Below are 24,007 nucleotides of genomic sequence, written 5' to 3' on the forward strand. Positions count from 1 at the left end.
GCTGCCGCCCCCAGGGCAGCAGCAGCAGCCGTCGCCGCTACCACGCCGACAGCCCGTCCCGTTGATGCCTCCCGCGCAGCTTCATCCGGGAGCGCCCCAGGTGGTCGCTCCGGCGCCTGCGGTCCCTCGTCAGTCGTCACCGCCTTCGGAGCTGATGGACGTCGACCCCTCAGCCGGGCCGCCTTCCCAAGCGGTGGCTGTGCAGCCTGTCCTGCAGCCGCTTTCCTTGGGCACCCCCAAGGAGTCTGACACCGCAGCGCCTTGTCCGGCGCCCACTCAGCAGCCGTCGACGCAGCGTCAGGAGACGCTGCCTCTCTTCGTGGGTCCCGACTCCCCGTCACGTCCAGTACCAGAAGCTGCGCCCGTGGTCACAGGCGTGCACCCCGACCTCGGTTTTCAGTCGGTGTTTCCCGAGGCCCCGCGCAGCCAATGCTGGGGTGCGGACCGGGGACTGCCACCGACAACAGTCTCCGCCACGGTCTCTTCTGCTACGCCTGCGGCCAGACCCCTCCCCCGCCGTCGACGTTCGCCACGTCATTATTCAACGACGGTGCGGCGATTTGGGGGGAGGAGTGTTATATCCTAGCCAGTAATGCCACCCGAGCCCGCCGCCAAAAGGTTGGCAGCATCAAAGTCCGGACGCCGTCCGCATAAGCAGCGCCAGCGAGACAGCAAATCGCCGCAAGTCTGCGCGCGCCACCGCTGGCTTCTGGTTTCTTAAGCGCTGGAGTCGCGAGCGCTAGGACAGTTCTGTATTCGCCGCTCAGTTGTATACTCGCCACCGAATTGTGTACTTGCTAGTGAGTTGTGTGTTCATCGCAGCAGAGTTGTTGTTTGTCGTCAGCCGACGCTGACCTAGCCGCTCCGACTCGAACTAGACAGATCTCTGTAGACACGGAGTTCACTACTGTGTTTCTGTATCTTCGTTAATAAAGATAAGTACCGACTTTTATTTAAGCAGAGTGTTTGGGTTTTCATCTTTCTGTTCACTGTTCCAGCGGACCGGTCGGCCCGCTATTAAAAGTGTGGCGGTGACTTCGTAAGCCGTTTCTACAGCGAATTGTTTGTCGCTACGAACGCCGCCACAAAATGAACCATTTGAATTCACACACATTTCAACATTTGAAATTTTCGCGGCCCATAGCTCTGGTCGTAGTTGTGTCGCATTTATGAAGTTCATGGTTGTCTGTTCTGTTGGACCAAAGCAAAATATCAACGCAAACATTTCATTTTTATTTCAAACGCCCTTAACACGTTGAGCATGGAGCCGATTTTCCTGGGCTTTCTGTTTTGGCGGCAATGGGTTTGTGGCGAATCGATTATTCTTGCGGCCTGCGCCTCTCAGCTCTATTTTATAATAAAATGCATCTAGCAACTAACAGCCATATCCAAAAACTCACTAAAAGTAAGAGCTTTTTAAGAGTGAAGTTTTCCTGCTCAGCAACAAACAAAAATATTTACAGAGACAGTAATATTTTAAGACGTGTTTAACTTTAATTAACATTGGTAAATTCGGCCGTGAGCTAATTAAAACCAACCGTTTGCCTCAAGGATAGAGGTTAAGCGGTGCTGCCACTGCGGGGTTAGAGGATATGAGGGGGGGAATATTTTACTCTTTGTCTTCCAGTACTGACAACCAACGGATGTGAGCGTCTCATACCGATCAACTGATGTTGTACAAATTTTGACACGGAAGGTGTCTTTAGTTGAATTTACGGCTTTTAGATTAGACTGTTTTATCGTGTAACCGAAGTTTAACGAGTTCCTTTTAGCACTCATGTGGATGACCTCACACTTTTCGTTCTTTTTGGTCAGCTAACACTTTTCGCACCATTCAGATACCTTTTCTAAATAGTTTTGCAGTTTGTTTTGATCTTCTGATGACTTTATTAGTCGATAAACGACACCGTCATCTGCAAACAACCGAAGACGGCTGCTCAGATTGTCTCCCAAATCGTTTATATAGATAAACATTGCTCATTTCACTCTAATTTTTGCTGGAAAGAACCAAAACGTTTATTTTGTCTTTCCATTTCAGGACCGTAATTCCCTGATTATTCTCTTTTGCAATCAGTTCCTCGCGTTTCATTTTGGTTGTTACAGTTTCTTTGGGTTTTCCTTTGCGATTTAGTCGAAGGGTACCAGCCAAATGCATGCTCTTTGTTACGAGCTTTCTTGCCAAATCTACAAGTTTATATGAATTAACAGTATTGTATGGCCTTTACTGAAAACGTCATGACACAATCATCCAATGTAGATTTTCACGGCTGGCGTCTTCTTCAGTAAAAACTCCCTGGCTGAGATGCCGTGGTCGATGTATGAAACATCTTCCTGACGCTTGGTGTCCCACTGCGGGACACATCTTCCGAGCTAAAACGACTACTGACACTTAGGCTTGAGGGGGCTCTAGCATTAATATCCCGTAAGTTTTAACCGAACATTCTGACACAAATTCATCACAATATTTGTTGGTGCATGCTCTTTGTTACGAGCTTTCTTGCCAAATCTACAAGTTTATATGAATTAACAGTATTGTATGGCCTTTACTGAAAACGTCATGACACAATCATCCAATGTAGGTTTTCACGACTGGCGTCTTCTTCAGTAAAAACTCCCTGGCTGAGATGCCGTGGTCGATGTATGAAACATCTTCCTGACGCTTGGTGTCCCACTGCGGGACACATCTTCCGAGCTAAAACGCCTACTGACACTTAGGCTTGAGGGGGCTCTAGCATTAATATCCCGTAAGTTTTAACCGAACATTCTGACACAAATTCATCACAACATTTGTTGGTGTGGTATTTTTTTTTACTATTCGAAAACTATCGCAGTATCTACTATCGTACCACAATTTAAACATTTTGATGCCATGCTTGAGTCTCTTTTGTTTCAAGTATTGCCTGAATGTAATTCGTCCTTTGAATGGTCGTAGAGACCCATCAATACATATAAGAGACGATAAAAAAGTTTCCGTTTCGGGGCGTTGCTGCACTGAATATGCAACCCAGCGCGACTCTGACGCGAGTGTATAAGCACCAAAATGTAGGCAATGGGTTAGTATGGCCTTCGAACGAAAACATTTTGGTCGCCTCTTACAGTGTTTCATCAGGATCATAATATTTTTGTTAAAATTTTTGTTTGGTTCGTCGACGAGGATTGAACTTTTGAGAGACGATCCAAAGTAGTGGTCATCAAACATTTTTGCTCAGGAGACAATTCTGACATTGTTGAGCGGCACTTGGCCCACATATATACTCGTCTTATTATTAATTAGTAACATACATAAATTAATACATTACGAATCCCAAACAGACTCCACAAAGGGCGCTATAAATTGGCCTCCGGCCCCAAGTACTGATCGTTAAAAGTCGGCACCATTCAGGGCATTTTGTGTCGACTTATCTCTGAGACAGATGCCACCTCAGCAATCCCACAGTTGTAACAATGTAATTGCCTGACGACATGTTGTTTGTCCTCTCTGTGAGCAGATGTTTAGTTGGTTTATAACAGTAACTGTACTTATATTTAAATGCATTATGGAAAATGAGATACGTGCATAAACTTTGGTTAAAATAATTTTTGGTACTGAGTCACGTCGTTGTAAACTAGTAAAACAACTAAATTGCAGAAGTTTCTACAGAATCGCTGCAATTCTCTTCAAGGCGGTTCACTGCCGTGCAAGCCTACGAACGTGTATAAATGTTTACTATATGTGTTCAGGGTCATTTTTCTTCTACTCAATGCGTTGTTTTGGAACAGTCTTAATTTAATTTCATGTTCCTTGCTACAAATAGGAACTGCATTGGAAGATGATAATCTATCTAACGCGCATTCACGAAACCACTCGCGAACTTCCATGGGTTGTCAATACTGGAAGACAAACAGTAAGACGTTCTACCTATTATATCGACTAATACGGCAGTGACCCTCTGCCAGTGAATTTGGCTGTTAGTTTCTAGACGCATACTATTATAAAATACGGCTGACAATCGTGGGCAGCACGAGTAATTGATTCGGTAGCATTCGACCTGCAGGCCGAAGTTTGACGACGACTGATGTACGGTCATGGTTTGAAGATGGACGTAATGGTCCAAAAGCAATCACCACAAGGAAATCACTGTTCACGCAACTATGACGGATATCGGAAGAAAATCCGGCCCTCTCCCCCTCCCGGATGATGCCCTCTCTCCCTCCATTTATCCCTCCTATCAACTCTGATAATAATCTTCCCCTCCTTTCCTCTGTCCTTTCCCGGGGCTCCCTCTTCCCCTCCTTCCATCCTGTTTTTTCCCCACCTACCCTCTCTCTGCCTCCCTTCCTCCCCCTCCCCCCCACGATTCCTTTTGCATTTCCCTCCACTGCCTTTCCCAACTTCCTCTCCTGTCTGCCCAGTCCCCCCCCCCCCCCACTCTTATGAGTCCACGTCCTCCGTTGGCTCCTCCCCCCCCCCCACTTCGTTTTTCCTCTCCTTCCTCCTTTCCTCTCCCATCATCTCTCCAGGTTCCCCCCATCTGCCCTCGGCTGTGGTGTGTCATATTTCTGCATACTTTTTAGTGCAGTGTTCAAGTGAGTGTTCAGTGTTGTGCGTCTTTCCAAAGTGTTGTGAACAGAAATCATGCTGTCACTGGGTGTGATTTTTATATCTCTTGCAAACAGAAACCAGACTGTCGCCGTGTTTTTTAATTGTCTGTCTATTATTTTACCTCTCTGCTTCCTGTGTATTTTATTAGCATCACCAACCCTTTGTTTTATGTTTTAAGTTCCAGAATTTTCCGCCATTTTACCGTTTAAGTCACCAATTTCATTGCCTGCTTTCATTATTTATTATCTTCGTTGTTTTAAAACAAATTCTGTTGGCTGAAGAGAAGCGTACTAAGCTGCTGCTGGCCCGCCCCATTCGGGGGAATCGAAACTCAATAAAGGAAAAAAAAAGGTTGCTGGCCCTATCTTCCATCAGTATGCTGGAACTTCAAAAATTTGTTTTTTACTCTAGACAATGGCGTTCCTACGCAATGACGTCTTCTTAACCAAAAGTGTGCTGTCAGTCCCCATGGACTGACTTTGCCTAAACGAAAAGAACGCTGTCAGGCCCAGGATACTCATGGCATACTTAACATGTTAATGAATTCCTTGATTTTTTCCGCCAAAGATTTGCAAATGTCTGGTCCCAAGAGACATATAGGTCAGAAGTGCACCTAGAAAATGCACAACGAACTTTTGCACGAATCACGAGTAGCGAAAAATGGGAGGGTATCGCCAATCAGTTTGTAAGCTGATCTACAGTCTTTCATATTGGTATTGGTCTTCACAATTTCCGGACGAACTCCTTTACGATGTTTCCAGAATGAGATTTTCACTCTGCAGCGGAGTGTGCGCTGATATGGAACTTTCTGGCAGATTAAAACTGTGTGCCGGACAGAGACTCGAACTACCGAGTTCGAGTCTCGGTCTGGCACACAGTTTTAATCTGCCAGAAAGTTTCCTTTACGATGTATTCAAAATCCTACTTCAGTATTCTTTTAAACATACAGGAGTTGGACGAAAATATGGGAATACCGCGAGAAATGCAAGCGTGAACATTAATGCATAAGCTAAGCAAACCAGAAGGTGGCGGCTCTGTTGTATTAGACTACGAACGGCATTGTGCAATGCCCTCAATAGGTTGTGTCAGTCGTGGTTCGAACAGTGTTCTGCGTAGTTGTGAGTCCATTATGTCAACGCTAAGAGGACTGGAATGTGGACAGATTGTTTCTGCTCGTATGGTGGGCACTACTGTAACAATGGTAGCCCAAATATTCGGTGTTTCAAGAGACACAGTATTGAAGATTAATACCTCATACAGCGAAAGCGGAAAAACATCATCCGCTAAGTCACAACGCGGACGAAAGTGTGTGTTATCGTGATGGACGGTCATTGACGAGGATTGTCACCAAAAATAAAAGGACTACAGCTGCAAAACTCAATGGAACTGAATGTCACACTCGCGAACCCGGTCAGCATAAAAACAACACGAAGGTAGCTCTATAAGATGGGAATTGCAGGACCAGCAGGAATTCCACGACCACCCATCACTGATATAAATGCATGGTGGTGTCAAAACCATAAAGCTGCAACATGGAGCAATGGAAGGAGGATATTTGGTCGGATGAGTCTTGTTTCATACTATTTTCAGTTTCTGGCCGAGCTTACGTCTAAGAGTGAAACATGGTGGAGATTCAGTGATGGTTTGGCCAGCCACATCGAGGCATTGCCTCATTTGGGCCCCATTGGTATTCTCTGGAGTTGCATTACTGCCATGGGCTGATCAGGTCCATCCCTTAGTACAATATTTGTTCCCAAGCTGTGGTGCAAGACAACAAGGCTCCTGTCCACACAGCTCCCTTCGTTCAGGACAGTTTTTGTGACCGTACTTCTACGCAGCTACTCTGGCATACCCCCGTCATCAGTGTCGGTTAGATTGTCATCGAGAGCGCACAGCTAGTTCCTTCTACTAATAAGGCGAGTACGCCGTTCGCTTGTTACATATTTTTACAAGCTTCAAACAGGAGCGACTTATTAAGGTTTTCGGCACCGTCCCTCACAAGCATCTTCTAACCAAACTGCGTGCCTACGGAGTATCGCCTCAGTTGTGCGACTGGATTCGTGATTTCCTGTCAGAAAGGTCACAGTTCGTAGTAATAGACGGAAAGTCATCGAGTAAAACAGAAGTAATATCCGGCGTTCCCCAAGGAAGTGTTATAGGCCCTCTATTCTTCCTGATCCATATTAACGACACGGGAGACAATCTGAGTAGCCGTCTTAGATTGTTTGCAGAGGATTCTGTCATTTACCGTCTTGTAATGTCATCAGATGATCAAAATGACATGCAAAATATGAAACCTCCTGCTCTACCATCTGAGCTACCGAAGCACGATTCACGGCCGGTACTCACAGCTTTACTTCTGCCAGTATCTCGTCTCCTACCTTCCAAACTTTACAGAACCTCTCCTGCGAGCCTTGCAGAACTACCACTCCTGAAAGAAAGGATACTGTGGAGACATGGCTTAGCCACAGCCTGGGGGATGTTTTCAGAATGAGATTTTCACTTTGCAGCGGAAAGGCAAAGGTCCCGAGTTCGAGTCTCGGTCGGGCACACTGTTTTAATCTGCCAGGAAGTTTCATATCAGCGCACACTCCGCTGCAGAGTGAAAATCTCATTCTGGAAACATCCCCCAGGCTGTGGCTAAGCCATGTCTCCACAGTATCCTTTCTTTCAGGAGTGCTAGTTCTGAAAGGTTCACAGGAGAGCTTCTGTAAAGTTTGGAAGGTAGGAGACGAGATACTGGCAGAAGTAAAGCTGTGAGTACCGGCCGTGAGTCCGGTAGCTCAGATGGTAGAGCACTTGCCCGCGAAAGGCAAAGGTCCCGAGTTCGAGTCTCGGTCGGGCACACAGTTTTAATCTGCCAGGAAGTTTCATATCAGCGCACACTCCGCTGCAGAGTGAAAATGTCATTCTGGGACATGCAAAATGATTGAGATAAGATATCTGTATGGTGCGAAAAGTGGTAATTGACCCTGAATAAAGAAAAGTATGAAGTTATTCACATGAGTACTAAAAGAAATCAGCTAAATTTCGTTTACACGATATTTCACACAAATCTAAAGGCTGTAAATTCAGCTAAATACTTAGGGATTACAATTACAAATAACCTAAATTGGAACGATCACATAGACAATATTGTGGGTAGAGCAAACCAAAGACCGTAATTTACTGGCAGAACACTTTGAAGGTGCAACAGGTCTACTAAAGAGACTGCTTACACCACGCTTGTCCGCCCTATTCTGGAGTATTGCTGTGCAGTGTGGGATCTGCATCAGGTGGGACTGATGGATGACATCGAAAAAGTGCAAAGAAGGGCAGCACGTTTTGTATTATCGCGAAATAGGGGAGATAGTGTCACAGACATGATACATGAATTGGAGTGGCAATCATTAAAACAAAGGCGTTTTTCGTTGCGACAGGATCTTCTCATAAAATTTCAATCACCAGTTTACTCCTCCAATATCGAAAACATTCTGTTGCCACCCACCAACATAGGGCGAAATGATCGTCATGATAAAATAAGAGAAATCAGGGCTCACACAGGAAAATTTAAGTGCTCGTTTTTCCACGTGCCGTTCGAGAGTGGAACACTAGAGAGACAGCTTGAAGGTGGTTCATTGAACCCCCTTCCAGGCACTTTATTATAAATAGCAGAGTAATCACGTCGATGTAGGTGTAGATGTAGATTTTCAGTTATCTGTGTAGTTACTAGTTTATTTTCCTAATTTCTTGTGTGTTCGAGAGCTTACTAGGCACAACCTTTCATTTCAATAACAGTGTAGTGTACAGTACCACCGTTGCTATCGACCGTTGTATCTACCCTCGTATCGTACAGGCTTCTGTTTGTTTGGTTAGAACAGCTCAGTGTCAGACTGTCAGTGAGAGAGCACTTCGATTTCCCCCCTGCTAATAAGGCGAGTACACCGTGCGTTTTTTGCACATTTTTACGAACTTAAAACAGGAGCGACTGCAATAATGGATAGGAACTGTGATTGTTGTGTAAAGATGCAGGCTGAGTTGGCGACCCTTCGCTCACAGCTCCAGGCTGCGTTGGCTTCCGTCACACAGCTTGAGGCTGCTGCCAGGGGGCGCGTCTGTGGGGGATCGAATGCAGGGATGCGAGGGACGTCGACTACGTCCCACGTTTCCCCCGATCGGTCCACTGCTGTGATTGCCCTGGGTGCTGCCTCCTCTGAGGTTGACCCCTCACCCGTGGTGGAGTGGGAGATCATTGAAAAGTCTGGCAGGCAGCGATAAGCTCTCCGAGGAGCGATTGTAGGGCCTCCCCGGTTCGTTTGATGAACAGGTTTCGGGCGTTATCTGTGGCTGACGATGTCTCTGAGCAGGATGCAATCGTCCACCCTTTTCCACGGGAAGCTTCTCGACCCGCAAGGTCTGGGAATTCACAGAGGATGGGTTTGCTGGTAGTTGGGAGCTCAAACGTTACGGGCATAATGTGGACCCTTAGGAACATGGCTACCAAGGAGGGGAAGGAAGTCAGTGTGCATTCCGGGGAGAGTCATTCCGAATGTGGAAAGGGTACTTCCGGATCCCATGAAGAATACAGGGTGCAGCCAGCTGCACGTGGCGGCTCATGTTGGTACCAATGACGTGTGTCGCTTTGGATTGGAGCAGATTCTGTCTGGTTTTGGGCAGCTAGCGGAAACGGTAAAGACTGACAGTCTTGCTTCCGAGATTAAGGCGGAGCTCACCATCTGCAGCATCGTCGATAGAACCGACAGTGGTCCTTTGGTGCAGAGCCGAGTGGAGGGTCTGAATCAGAGGCTCAGGCGGTTCTGTGACCGTGTAGGCTGTAGATTCCTTGACTTGCGCCATCGACTGATGGGTTTCCGTTTTCCGCTTAATAGGTCAGGAGTCCAGTACACACAGGAGGCGGCTACATGGGTAGCGGCGGCTGTGTGGAAGGGACTGGGCGGTTTTTTAGGTTAGAGGGTCTCAAGGAACCACAGAAAAGGCGTCCGTCTAAACGTGGGCAGGTAAAACACAGTAAGGTAGTTGTAGAAACGATTGGTATTGTAGTTGTAAATTGTCGTAGCTGTGTTGGAAAAGAACCAGAGTTCCAAGCCCTAATAGAAAGCACTGAAGCTGAAATAGTTGTAGGTACAGAGAGCTGGCTAAAGCCGGAATTAAGTTCAGCCGAAATTTTTTCAAACGATATAACAGTGTTCAGAAAGGATAGATTAAATACAGTTGGTGGTGGAGTATTTATTGCTGTCAGAGGTAGTTTGCATTGTAGCGAAAGTGAAGTAGATAGTTCGTGTGAAATAGTATGGATAGAAGTTATACCTGACAATCGGAATAAACTATTAATTGGATCGTTTTACCGACCACCGACTCAGAAGTTATAGTTGCTGAACAGTTAAAAAAAACTTGAGTCTCATTTCAAATAAGTACCCTGCTCATACAATTATATTCGATGGTGACTTCAATCTACCCTTGACATGCTGGAAAAATTATACGTTTAAAGCCGGCGGCAGGCATAAAACGTCATCCGAAATTGTGCTGAATGCTTTCTCAGAAAATTATTTTGAACAATTAGTTCATGAGCCCACTCGAAGCGTAAATGGTTGCGAAAGCATACTTGACCTTTTAGCAACAAATGATTCTGGACAAATAGTGAGTATTGTGACGAATACAGGGATTAGCGAAAACAAGGCAGTTGCTGCTAGACTGCATACCGTAACACTTACAACCATCAAAAAGAAACGCAAAGCATATCTATTTAAAAAAGCTGATAAAAATGGTCTTAACGCCTTGGAGTCTTCACTCCTTCCGATCTGATCATGTAAGTGTAGAAAAGTTGTGGAATGTTTTCAGAGTATCGACAGCAATTGAGAGATATATACCACATAAATTAATAAGTGATGGTACTGATCGCCCATGGTACACAAAACGGGTCAGATCGTTGTTGCAGTAGCAACGAAAAAAAGCATGCAAAATTTAAAAGAACGCAAAATCCCCAAGATTGGCTAAGTTTTACAGAAGTTCGAAATATAGCGCGATGCGAGATGCTTTTAATAATTTCCACAACGAAATTCTGTCTCGAAATCTGGCAGAAAACCCAAAGAGATTCTGGTCATACATAAAGCACACCAGTGGCAGGACGCAATCATTACCTTCACTGCGCGATAACAACGGTGAAGTCATTCAAGGCAATGCCACTAAAGCAGAGTCATTAAACATGTTTTCCGAAACTCCTTCACCAAAGGAGACGAAGTAAATATTCCTGAATTCCAATCAAGAACAACTGCCAAGATGAGAAACATAGAAGTAGATATCGTCGGTGTAACAAAGCAGTTAAAGCACTTAATAAACGCAAGCACTCCGGTCCAGATTGTATACCAGTCAGGTTCCTCTCAGAGTATGCTGATAAAATAGCTCGATATTTAGCAATTATATACAACCACTCGCTCACAGAAAGATCCGTACCTAAAGACTGGTAAATTGCTCAAGTCACACCAATACCCACCAAGGGAAGTAGGAGTAATCCGCTGACTTACAGGCATATATCACTAACGTCGATTTGCAGTAGGGTTTTGGAACATATACTGTATTCAAACATTATGAAGTACCTAGAAGAAACGATTTCTTGACACATAGCACGGATTCAGAAAATATCGTTCTTGTGAAACACAACTAGCTCTTTACTGTCATGAAGTAGTAAGTGCTACCGACAGGGGATGTCAAATTGATTCCATATTTTTAGATTTCCAGAAGGCTTACGACACCGTTCCTCACAAGCGTCTTCTAACCAAACTGCGTGCCTACGCAGTATCGCCTCAGTTGTGCGACTGGATTCGTGATTTCCTGTCAGAAAGATCACAGTTCGTAGCAATAGACGGAAAGTCATCGAGTAAAACAGAAGTAATATCCGGCGTTCCCCAAGGAAGTGCTATAAGCCCTCTATTGTTTCTGATCTACATTAACGACATAGGAGACAATCGGAGTAGCCGTCTTAGATTGTCTGCAGATGATGCTGTCATTTACCGTCTTGTAAAGTCATCAGATGATCAAAACGACTTGCAAAATGATTTAGATAAGTTATCTGTATTGTGCGAAAAGTGGCAGTTGATCCTGAATAAAGAAAAGTGTGAAGTTATTCACATGAGTACTAAAAGAAATCAGCTAAATTTCGATTACGCGATAAGTCACACAAATCTGAGGGCTGTAAATTCAACTAAATTCTTAGGGATTACAAATGCAAATAACCTAAATTGGAACGATCACATAGATAATATTGTGGGCAGAGCAAACCAAAGACTGCGATTCATCGGCAGAAAAAAAAGGTTCAAATGGCTCTCAGCACTATGAGACTTAACATCTATGGTCATCAGTCCCCTAGAACTTAGAACTACTTAAAGCTAACTAACCTAAGGACAGCACATAACACCCAGTCATCACGAGGCAGAGAAAATCCCTGACCCCGCCGGGAATCGAACCCGGGAACCCGGACGTGGGAAGCGAGAACGCTACCACACGACCACGAGCTGCGGACCATTTGGCAGAACACTTAGAAGGTGCAACAAGTGTACTAAAGAGACTGCTTACACCACGCTTGTCTGCCCAATTCTGGAATATTGCTGCACGGTGTGAGATCCGCATCAGGTGGGACTGACAGATGACATCGAAAAAGTACAAAGAAGGGCAGCTCGTTTTGTATTATCGCGAAATAGGGGAGATAGTGTCAACGACATGATACGTGAATTGGAGTGGCAATCATTGAAACAAAGGCGATTTTAGTTGCGACGGAATCTTCTCATGAAATTTCAATCACCAGTTTTCTCCTCCGATTGCGAAAACATTCTGTTGGCACCAACCTACGTAGGGAGAAATGATCATCACGATAAAATAAGAGAAATCAGGGCTCGCACAGAAAAATGCTCGTTTTTCCCGCGTACCGTTCGAGAGTGGAATGGTAGGGAGACAACTTGAAGGTGGTTCATTGAGCCCTGTGCCAGACACTTTATTGTGAATAGCAGAGTAATCACGTAGATGTAGACCTCAGTATTATTGAGTCTTTGTGCACCACTTTGGAGAGAAGTGCGCGTGAACGCTATCCAACTCAACGTTACGTGAACTTGCCATAATCTTAGGGGAGAATGGCGTAAGATTCCCCTGAAAATCGTACAGATCCCATATTTATCCAATCCGAGACGACTGAAAGGTGTTTTGAACGTCAGCGGTTCTCCTACACCGTATTAGGCAGGGTAATGAGCTGAGTTTCTGGTGTATCCAAATTCTGGCCATCTCTGTTTGCACTGAGCATCGTTTCGCCAGGAGTTAGTCTCGGAAGCAATCCGCGAAGTTGGAAAAACTCGTGTTCTCTTTTTCTTGTTAACTTTCTTTCTCGTGGAATGCAAATACAGAAGAGCCGGATTCATTTCTACATCTACATCTACATTTATACTCCGCAAGCCACCCAACGGTGTGTGGCGGAGGACACTCTACGTGCTACCGTCATTACCTCCCTTTCCTGTTCCAGTCGCGTATGGTTCGCGGGAAGAACGACTGCCGGAAAGCCTCCGTGCGCGCTCGATTCTCTCTAATTTTACATTCGTGATTTCCTCGGGAGGTATAAGTAGGGGGAAGCAATATGTTCGATACCTCATCCAGAAACGCACCCTCTCGAAACCTGGACAGCAAGCTACATCGCGATGCAGAGCTCCTCTCTTGCAGAGTCTGCCACTTGAGTTTGCTAAACATCTCCATAACGCTATCACGCTTACCAAATAACCGTGTGACGAAACGCGCCGCTCTTCTTTGGATTTTCTCCTCTGACAACCCGACCTGGAACGGATCCCACACTGATGAGCAATAATCAAGTATAGGTCGAACGAGTGTTTTGTAAGCCACCTCCTTTGTTGATGGACTACGTTTTGTAAGGACACTCCCAATGAATCTCAACCTGGCACCCGGCTTACTAACAATTAATTTTGTATGATCATTCCACTTCAAATCATTCCAATAGCTTTCGTCCATTTTGCGGCCACAATGTTATCCTTGGAAATACTTCTCGCGCAAACATTGCCGGCAACAGTTGCCGACAATGTTGCCGAATATGTAGCTGCAGTTCTATTACCGGCAATGTTGCTGGGCTATATTTTTGTCAATATGCAATTTCTGTGACCCATGTGAAGATACATTTACAACATAGGCTTAAAAATGGAGGCTACTCAGGGACAGCACATCCCTGGTACCTGCAGGATGAGCTGGTAATCGCGCACGACGCGGCTCTGGGCCAGGTCGGCGCGCCGGTCTGGGTGGAACAGGATGACCCTGGGACAGGCGCCGTCGGCCGTGAAGGTGTCCCGTGTGAGGTGGAACTCGCCCACCGCCAGCGGCCGCAGACCCGCCTCCTCCAGCAGCTGCAGGGGCACCTTGTCTCTGTAACATATACCACGCGCTCTCATTTTGTAATCGATGCCTGTCACATAGACTTTGCCCCCCAACAGTCGAGGCAATTTCGAGCACTTTATCGGCCCACAAGTGACAGCGAATGCTGAATACGTCTACAGCGGTGGCATGCCCTAAGCCAGGGGTTCCCAACAAAATTTTCTCGAGGACCCCCTCCTCGAGCATGATTGGTTCCTTGTTACATCACAGTATCAATTATTACCTAAAACAGCCAAATTAAGTCTTTTTATACTTTTCCCATTTTTGGTACTTAGAAAAAACATTGACATATTCATCATTGAAAAAATATTGAGCTTCAAACTTTTTCAATTTTTGATTATTGCTCAAAATCTTTGTCTTCAAATCTGGTTGTTAAGTATAACAAACTCCTTAAAAAAATAAAAATTCAGTATGAACTGAAAGTGACAGGAAAAAATTAAAACTGAGTGTATTGGTCTTTCAAGTGCGCTACACTTGAGATTGCATTGAGTAGACACGTGTGAAAAATAAGAAAACACTAATTTCATACAAGGTATTATTTATTTGAAAAAATACAGTTACAACAGAGTGCCCAATCAGTAGACACTTAGTTTTAATTTTCAGTTCTTAATGAGATGAGTTCAATCTGACCTTTGAGTCCATTATTTCTGAAATATTAGGTTCCAATCTTGAAACTTTCACTCTGAAATCCGACCGCATGTCTGCCAGGCAGACTACACTCAAGACACCCCTGTGTACCATATAACATACACTAGCACTTGCAGGCGCAACCGAGAGGAAGCCGATTCTTCAAAATAAACAGAACTTGCTAGAGACTAATGCGAACCTTTTTCTGCAGAGGTCGCCTCACAGACACAGGGAAAGATGGAGTACTCCGCCGACCTCTGCCAACTTTATAAGGCCAGCGCAACAGCAGTACAGTCAGTTCCTCGCCGAGCTAGGACCAGCTCCGACGGACCTCACCGACGCTCTTGATGAATAGTCGTCTACATGATATTTGTTTTCTTTGTGTGCATATAGTGGTTGTTCGAGAAGTGTAGTTAAGTTTCAATAAACGACCTTATACTGAGTGTTCTACAATACTGAGTATTCTTCAACATGGAAGAAAATGCTTGCTCACACCGATATGTGTCTGCAAATGGAAGAATCTTTTTCATTGCTTTATATCCAAGTTTCTTGTAGTTCGTGAGTTCTGATGCCCAGAAGTCCGTAATTTTGTCACTGATGAAAATGTTTATCATCGTACCACAGCTGGACAGATCCACAAGTTGATCTTGCTCTTCTTCAGTGAGGCCTTGGATTTTGTCTATTTCTTCACAGCTGAAGGGATTTCTAATCCAGTCGTCAGAGTCAGGTTTAGGGAAATACTCTCTAAAAGTATGGCTACGCTGCGTAGATGCTCGGCTACAATGATCTTGATCTGGTCAGTCAAACTCTCCTCTGATGACTCCAAGAGTTGTTTTAAAGTAGAAAAGTTAGTTAGTGACTCGTTTATCCTTGACGCCCAGATCTGACGCTTTTTGACCATAGCACTAAGCTTATCCTCAGCTTTGAACATGTCTACATTTTTCCCTTGTAAACTGAAATTTAACACATTCAAGTGTTCAAACACATCAGTTAAGTACGCAACTGAGCAAAGCCAAGAGAAATTAGTGAGAATATCCGCGTACTTTGTGTCAAGAAGGAAGAAACGAACCTCGTCTCTAAGTTCAAAAAACCTTGACAAGATCTTACCTCGAGAAAGCCATCTTACTTCCGTATGAATAAGAAGTTGCTCATGCACACTGCCGATCTCCTTACACTCTAGGAAGACGCTAGACGCAGAAGTTAGCGTTCGCTAAAGCTCTGCTCATGCAGGAAGCGGCCAAAACAAAAAATCTGTTATCATACGAAATATATTTAATATATTTTTTATTCTGATAGCATCTTGCGGACCCCTTTGGCATAGCTCGCGGACCCCCGGGGGCCCGCGGACCACCTTTTGGAAACCACTGCCCTAAGCAGCACTGGCCGGACCGGCCGCAGACAGGGATGCGGAATTTCAACTAGGTGTTGCGTGGAATTCGCCACTGGCGGCCATTAAATTAAAACGGGAGACACAAAAACCTCCAATTTTTGACCCGATGCAGAGCATTACAAAGTTATTTCGGCTTTTAACCGCAGCAGCATTCTGCAGCACCGTCATCGCCTAATACGCACGCAGGGATGGCATCTTTTCGTCTCCCGACAACTGTCCCTGTGAACACTACTTTCGTGCAACTGTGAGCACTTTTCCGTGTACCCACAATTCCTGCTTGCGGATACGATAAATTTCGACGCCGAGGCGCGATTACCATCACTCGAGTGTTGCAACAGTGACGAGAATGACCACCACCATCCGATAACATCGAAAAGCTGCTTCGAAGAAATATTGTGGGAGATGCACAGTGTTAATCCGGTGGCAAACCCGAGAAGTGTAACTACAGTAGGGGCGCCAAGAAAGCCTGACAAACCACAACTCAAATGCTGCTTAAAGGTAAACTTAATACAAATACGAGCGCTTTTTCTTTCGTTCAACCTACAATCGGTCGCGAAAGTAAAACCACAATGAAAGTCCGATGAAGCTTTGTGATTTGCTGCGCAGCTTCTCTAGTGTCCTGTCGATCGCGTTACGTCGCACTTTTCAGTTCTGAGAGCACAGTGAGGACACAAAGATGCGCAGAGCAACAGAATCTCCCACCAAGTGCTGTCATTCGGTTCCTTCTGCCGGAGGCTTCCACCTGATTTCAAGCAGCCCATATAATGTAAATGATATGCGTGTTCTTCTTCAAAGCAATGCTTGGCTGAACACAGCAGGTGCAACAGAGACGCTCCTGCAGCATCTCGGTAGGTAGTGTTCAAATGTGTGTGAAAACTTATGGGACTTAACTGCAAAGGTCATCAGTCCCTAAGCTTACACACTACTTAACCTAAATTATCCTAAGGACAAACACACACACCCATGCCCGAGGGAGGACTTGAACCTCCGCCGGGACCATCCGCACAGTCCATGATGAACACCACGTACTGAGTAACTAACTGCAGGTGTTGGTGGATATTATGAACGCTGAAGACCAACATAAGTAGCGCACAACATCCAATGTGCAGACATGTGAAATGCACTCACCAGTCAACAAACTGTTACATACTGCACACTTGTGTAAGGAAATGACACGTGCTGAACAAGGTCAGGGTCTCGAATCTAGAATCGCTGTGAACAGGAGCAGTGCTAAACAACTGCACCACTTATTCCTGTACTATTGGTTAGAAATACGTTGACAGCATTGTAAAGCGCCGCTCAAAGCCACTGGAACCATCAGACAGATACCGGAAAAATCGATAACAGCGTGTTCCAAGCCCTACTGGAGCGCCCAGGAGGATCTGATGGAGATCCAGCGCCCATTTTCTTATGTGGTTCAAGACAATAAGATCCCAGTCAAAGTGGCATGACAAACTGACTATTCGGCAGGACCCACTGTCTGCAGATGCAGCAGAAACAAGAAGTAACTAAGGATAATGCAAGAATGCTTTGGATGGGGAGTTTTATTCCAAGTATATGTGTCTGTCACTTTGGGAAAATATAATGTTATGTCGACGTAGGGAAAATAATTCGACTGCGAGATGAAGGATGGGAGGTGGCCTACACGATGCAGCAATTTTGGCAGAATGCTACGGGAATGGTAGAGACTGCCGCTGGGCTCCGTGAGGGACATTTCGCTGCTAGGACTGATGCAGGGCGTTTCTTCTCCGAGGATACTATGGACTTTGAATCTGAGCACAATGAACACCAAAGCAAGCAGGAGTCTGGCTCAGTTAAGTGCGACAGCTGCTTTAGCCACAGTTGCCGCCTTCACACTACGTCAGCCGATAGCATTGAGTGGATCGGGCTGTTTAGTATTGGTGATCAAGAGGTAGTCGATGTTGTACTTCATTAAACAGTATTGAGCTCTGACGACCTGTACAGGAGATTAATAACCAACAAAACTCTGACCACATGTAAGATAGGGATCCTTCCCTGTAATTCAATCATATTTTCTTGAACTTGTGTAAAAAATTTAAATAAACACTTCTTTCATAAATGAAGTTCTATTAATTTAACTGTTGTGTCACGATATATTTTTTCTCAGTAGATGTATAAATTTTGCTTATTTGTAAATTGCGCTTTTATTGTTAATTTTTAAAGAGAAATGTGTCATTTGGAGACGATTTACATAACGCCCCTGTGAAATTGTACTTTTCATGCTATTTTATTAGTAAATGATACCGAAATATGTAACCATGTCGTTCGTCTGATCAAAAACTTTATATGTGAAAATAAATAAACTCGTTGTAAAAACCTATTTAAAATTGTCAGAATTGAATATGTGATCGTAAAACATGAACACAGTTAATGACAAAAAGCTGTAAAATTCAGAAGTCAATATTCTTAAAAAAATGGTTTTTTGTATCTATTTTCTTGCTTTTGAACCCGTCAACAGCCGGCCGTTGTGGCCGAGCGATTCTAGGCGCCTCAGTCTGGAACCGCGCAACCGCTACGGTCGCAGGTTCGAATCCTGCCTCGGGCATGGATGTGTGTGATGTCCTTAGGTTAGTTAGGTTTAAGTAGTTCTAAGTCTAGGGGACTGATGACCTCAGATGTTAAGTTCCATAGTGCTCAGGGCCATCGTTTGAACCATTTTGAACCCGTCATTGCTGAGAGACATATGTGTGAGCTTATAATCAACGGTTCTAGGTTGAAGCCCATCTTTGAAAGAGAAGGTGGAGAGATAATAGAAAAAATGATTGAATTCAAAAAGTAGAATTCTTCGCGACAAGATGCAAATGATTTCTGTGAGGACATTGGACAGCGAAGTGTAAAATGGAACAAAGCGAGATACAAAACTTGAATTTTATTTGCAAAAATATTTCTTCAGTTTTTGCGTGTTTCATATACCTGTATGTTCCCAGGACAGTGGCTAACAAACCAGGTAAGTACTCTACAGAGGTGAATCCAGAGGAGTGGCTATAGGGTTTGAACCTCCTCCAGAACTACACTCAGTTCTTCTTAATCTAAAAAGAAAACTGTCTCGAAAATTACTCGCAACTGTAGTTAGTATTGTAACTGATTAAGAAGACTCTTCGTTTACTCTAGAGAATTTGGTGACACAAATTTTCTATGAGCTCTGCCGCCTTTCCCCAACCACCCTCCGTCAAAGTCCTGCATTCGACTCTGGTACTCAATTGTAATTGTATTGAATTAATCGAACTTCAGAATTTCGAACATTTTTTTCGCGCCTTCTCCCTCTGCCTGCGCCCTCTCGGGGCTTTACTACGCGCCTCCTAGGTACTTTCCTATGGCACAACGGCCACATTCGCAGACTCAGCGACGCGGGGTTCCCTGACGGGCTGGTGCGTCTCATAGACTCATACCTCACAGACAGGCGTTTCAACACTGACGTGCAGGGAAAACAATCAACACGACACGGTACACACGCGGGAGTACCCCAGGGAAGCATCCTAGGGCCCCTACTGTTTAACCTCTACATAAACGATCTCCCAGCCACACACAACACAACGATGGCAATCTACGCAGATGACACAGACATACTCGCGCAAGATTGGAAGCCATCAAACATTACGTCACGCTTACAGACCGCACTAAGAGTGGCTGATCCTTGGTTAGAGAAGTGGCGTGTTAGAGTAAACATCGACAAGTGCGAATCCGTTCTGTTCACTAGAAGACCGAAGCAACTGCGCAAACACCGATACTGCAGACCAATAACTCTACACGCACGCCCAACACGTTTCCGTGAGAAAGGATCTCGGTGTCTGGCTGGACCGGAAATTACTCTGGGGGGACCACATACAACACATGACCAACCGAGGAAGCGCGAGGCTCAAACAGCTCTACCCTATGCTCAACAGGCGTAGCACACTGAACATAAGGGTGTCGAGGTCCATTTACATGACACTTATTCGACCCCTGATGACGTACGCAGCCCCTGTCTGGGGATACGCTGCGCCCACACGCCTGCGCCGTCTGCAGATCATACAAAACAAAGTACTCAAAATTATAAGCAATGCTCCACGATACACACGCATCGCGGACCTTCACCGGGAATACCGACTTGAGACTCTCACGGAGGTAATCCACAAACTCACCACAAGACTATATACAGAAACTCTAGACATTCACAGAACCCGTTTGTTCTGAATCTGGGAACTACGACCACAACCGTAGATGGCAACATAAAAGACCAAAAGACATACTTGTAAGGACCTATCATCTATGGCGAAGTTGACGCAAAGACAACAGTACAGGTGAGCCCCTGTTAAACAGCCACCATTACTGGATATCCAGCTGGAACACACTTGCCGAATAACTGGCACCACGCAGGGAAGCCGTACCGTTCACTACATTCAGACACGCTCCACACACACCTCACACAGTGAGATGATCAATGGCCAATCTCCCACTAATATATAACGATCCTGATTGTTCCAGGAGTGCAGCAGCTGCAGCAAACTCGGATACCTGGCCATCGCCTGCCACGGTAATGATGCATGATACCAATACTAACAAACCCAACCTTGTATGAACTATCGCAGCAAGTAACCCACTACTGCTCTTGCTACCCATTCCACTGTCGCAGAGGTTTTTTTCCCACGGCACGAGCCTTGGCACTTTTTTCCCTCTGCTCTGCAAATTGCTACCCTCATTCGCGTTTCGTCCACTATCTATCACCTGATGGACCGTGTTAATGCGTAGTCTTACCCAGATGCACGGATAACATCACAGCCCAGCATCCTGTGATCCACCTATCCAGTATCAGTTGCAAAGCGATATAGAAAAGATTGCTGTATGGTGTGGCAGGTGGCAGTTGACGCTAAATAACGAAAAGTGTGAGGTGATCCACGTGAGTTCCAAAAGAAATCCGTTGGAATTCGATTACTCAATAAATAGTACAATTCTTAAGGCTGTCAATTCAACTAAGTACCTGGCTGTAAAAATCACGAACAACTTCAGTTGGAAAGACCACATAGATAATATTGTGGGGAAGGCGAGCCAAAGGTTGCGTTTCATTGGGAGGACACTTAGAAGATGCAACAAGGCCACTAAAGAGACAGCCTACACTAGACTCGTTCGTCCTCTGTTAGAATATTGCTGCGCGGTGTGGGATCCTTACCAGGTGGGATTGACGGAGGACATCGAAAGGGTGCAAAAAAAGGGCAGCTCGTTTTGTATTATCACGTAGTAGGGGAGAGAGTGTGGCAGATATGATACGCGAGTTGGGATGGAAGTCATTAAAGCAAAGACGTTTTTCGTCGCGGCGAGATCTATTTGCGAAATTTCAGTCACCAACTTTCTCTTCCGAATGCGAAAATATTTTGTTGAGCCCAACCTACGTAGGTAGGAATGAGTTGGGATGGAAGTCATTAAAGCAAAGACTTTTTCGTCGCGGCGAGATCTATTTGCGAAATTTCAGTCACCAACTTTCTCTTCCGAATGCGAAAATATTTTGTTGAGCCCAACCTACGTAGGTAGGAATGATCATCAAAATAAAATAAGAGAAATCAGAGCTCGAACAGAAAGGTTTAGGTGTTCGTTTTTCCTGCACACTGTTCGGGAGTGGAATGGTAGGGAGATAGTATGATTGTGGTTCGATGAACCCCCTCCCAAGCACTTAAATGTGAATTGCAGAGTAATCATGTAGATGTAGATGTAGATGTAGATGTAGATAACTAACATGTTGACGGAGGTGTAGTAGAACTTTTGGTTTGGTCACCATGTTGGTGCGGGCGTGGAGAGGCTCCATCTCTCTATCAGGTACTTTTCTCGCTTAAGGATCCTAACACACTTGTAGACTGAAGCTGCCACACGGCCAGCAGTGGCGGTTGAGGAGGTTCAGGCAGTGAGGTGCGGCTGAGGCTCACCTGGTGCGAAAGGGGTTGAGCCAGGCGGAGACGAAGGCGCTGTCGATGGCGACGACGCGGTGGTCGCGCAGGTGCGGCGGCAGCAGCAGCTCGAGGCGCGGCGCGCGGTGCTTGATGCGCATACGCGCGAGCGCGGCCGCCAGGCGCACGTGCGCCGCCCACAGCGCCGCCTCGGCGTCGGCGAGCCCGGCCTGCGCCAGAAGGGGCGCCGGCTCCCGCGCTTTGAAGTCGCGCTGCCACAGGTCGAACAGCAGCAGCCACACCTGGCTGCGCTGGCCCCGCAGCTGTCGGCAGCATGTGGCGTTAGTGCCATGCCCCACGACCCACTGTATAACAACAACATACAATTTCGTAGCCGCGCTGTAGACGAACGTAGAACCATTTCCCGCTGTCCGGAAGACGGGGGTTGTTTGTTCGGCTGGCAGATGGTTGGCAGTCCGTCCCGAAATATTTCTAATGGGTGGTGCTCGAGATGACTGGATTAAGGGTTTCTGATGTCCCTATGACAGCAGGTGTTTGCCAGTGCACACTATCTGATTACAAGTATCCAGACACATATTATGTTAACCGGGGACCTAGAAACGACGGAGAGGCTCCGTCCCCGCCGCAGCCGCAGTGGTCCACAACGCCACGACGACTACCGCAGTCCACTTCACCCCTCCGCCGCCCCACACCGAACCCAGGGTTAATGTGCGGTTCGGCCCCCGGTGGACCCCCCCCCCCCCCTCCCCGAGGGAACGTCTCACACCAGACGAGTGTAACCCCTATGTTTGCGTGGTAGGGTAATGGTGGTGTACGCGTATGTCGAGAACCTGTTTGCGCAGCAATCGCCGACATTGTGTAGCTGAGGCGGAATAAGGGGAATCAGCCTGCATTTGCCGAGGCAGATGGAAAACCGCCTAAAAAGTATCCACAGACTGGCCGGCTCACCGGACCTCGACACAAATCCGCCAGGCGGATTCGTGCTGGGGACCGGCGCTCCTTCCCGCCCGGAAAGCCGTGCGTTAGACCGCACGGCCAATCGGGTGGGCCAGACACATATTAGTGGACATTAATATGGGCTGTGTTCGCCCTTCGCATTTATAACAGCTTGAAATCTGGCAGAGGCATCTTTCAATGCCTGTGGTGGGATGGTAGCCCAGTTCTCAGTGAGAGATGAATCCAGAGAAGGTAGTGATCTTGGACTCTGGGGTCTGGCGCGAAGTCAACGTTCTAACTCATCCCTAAGATGTTCCATTGGATTCGAGTTAGGACGCTGGGCAGGTAGGTCAGTTTCAGAAGATTCCCTCACAAAATGGCTCTGAGCACTATGGGACTTAACTTCTGAGGTCATCAGTCCCCTATAACTTAGAACTACTTAAACCTAACTAACCTAAGGACATCACACACAACCATGCCCGAGGCAAGATTCGAACCTGCGACCGTAGCGGTCGCGAGGTTCCAGACTGTAGCGCCTAGAACCGCTCGGCCACTCCGGCCGGCAAATTCCCTCACACTTACTGCTTTATGTCAAAGTGCACTGTCAAGCTGTTACAAACTGTCATTATCTCCAAATAGTTACTCTATTGTACACAGCACACATCGAACGTTTTCTCAAGTATGGTAAGGGGATCACACATCCACCCAGTTAGTTTTGTGTGTTAAAGAGCTGCTTCTGGGACAATGAGGTGTAGCGGCCCCGGATTGAAACCACCCGGAAGATTAACGACGCGAATCCGCGTGCCAGCTAGCCTGTATGTGGTTTGCAGGCGGTTTCCCACATCTCACAAGGTGAATACTGGGCTGGGTCCCAGGTCCTGCCTCAGTTACACGCTTCTCAAACTTTTAGAACAATTTCATTTATTTTCACGTGCATGCAAGTACACGAAGGCAGTTAGGGTGCAAATCATCCGTCCTAGGGAGAGGGGGGGGGGGGGGGGGAATCGTAATGGGGTGGAGACCGGGAGGACGTTTAGCCACTCCTTAAATTAACCATGACAAATCCGTCAATAGCCATACCGAACCTCCGCCGATGTCACCAGGAAAAGAAGAAAATAAGGGGACCACACCCCAATCACGAAAAACACTCCCACACCATAA

The 24,007-nt window shown here is 46.0% G+C and overlaps 1 protein-coding gene across 1 annotated transcript in view; it reads right to left on the reverse strand.

Annotated features, from left to right (window-relative positions):
• Positions 1-24,007, reverse strand: part of LOC124805558 (putative methyltransferase NSUN7) — a 159,669-nt gene that overhangs the window by 95,500 nt on the left and 40,162 nt on the right. Inside the window, exons 3-4 of the mRNA XM_047266125.1 lie at positions 21,929-22,212; positions 13,801-13,987 (exon numbers count right to left, since the gene is read on the reverse strand). Coding sequence (XP_047122081.1) covers positions 13,801-13,987; positions 21,929-22,212 — 471 coding nt within the window. The remainder of the gene's footprint in view (positions 1-13,800; positions 13,988-21,928; positions 22,213-24,007) is intronic.

This window comes from Schistocerca piceifrons, chromosome 7 (genome assembly GCF_021461385.2).
Source record: "Schistocerca piceifrons isolate TAMUIC-IGC-003096 chromosome 7, iqSchPice1.1, whole genome shotgun sequence".
NCBI classification, from domain to species: domain Eukaryota; kingdom Metazoa; phylum Arthropoda; class Insecta; order Orthoptera; family Acrididae; genus Schistocerca; species Schistocerca piceifrons.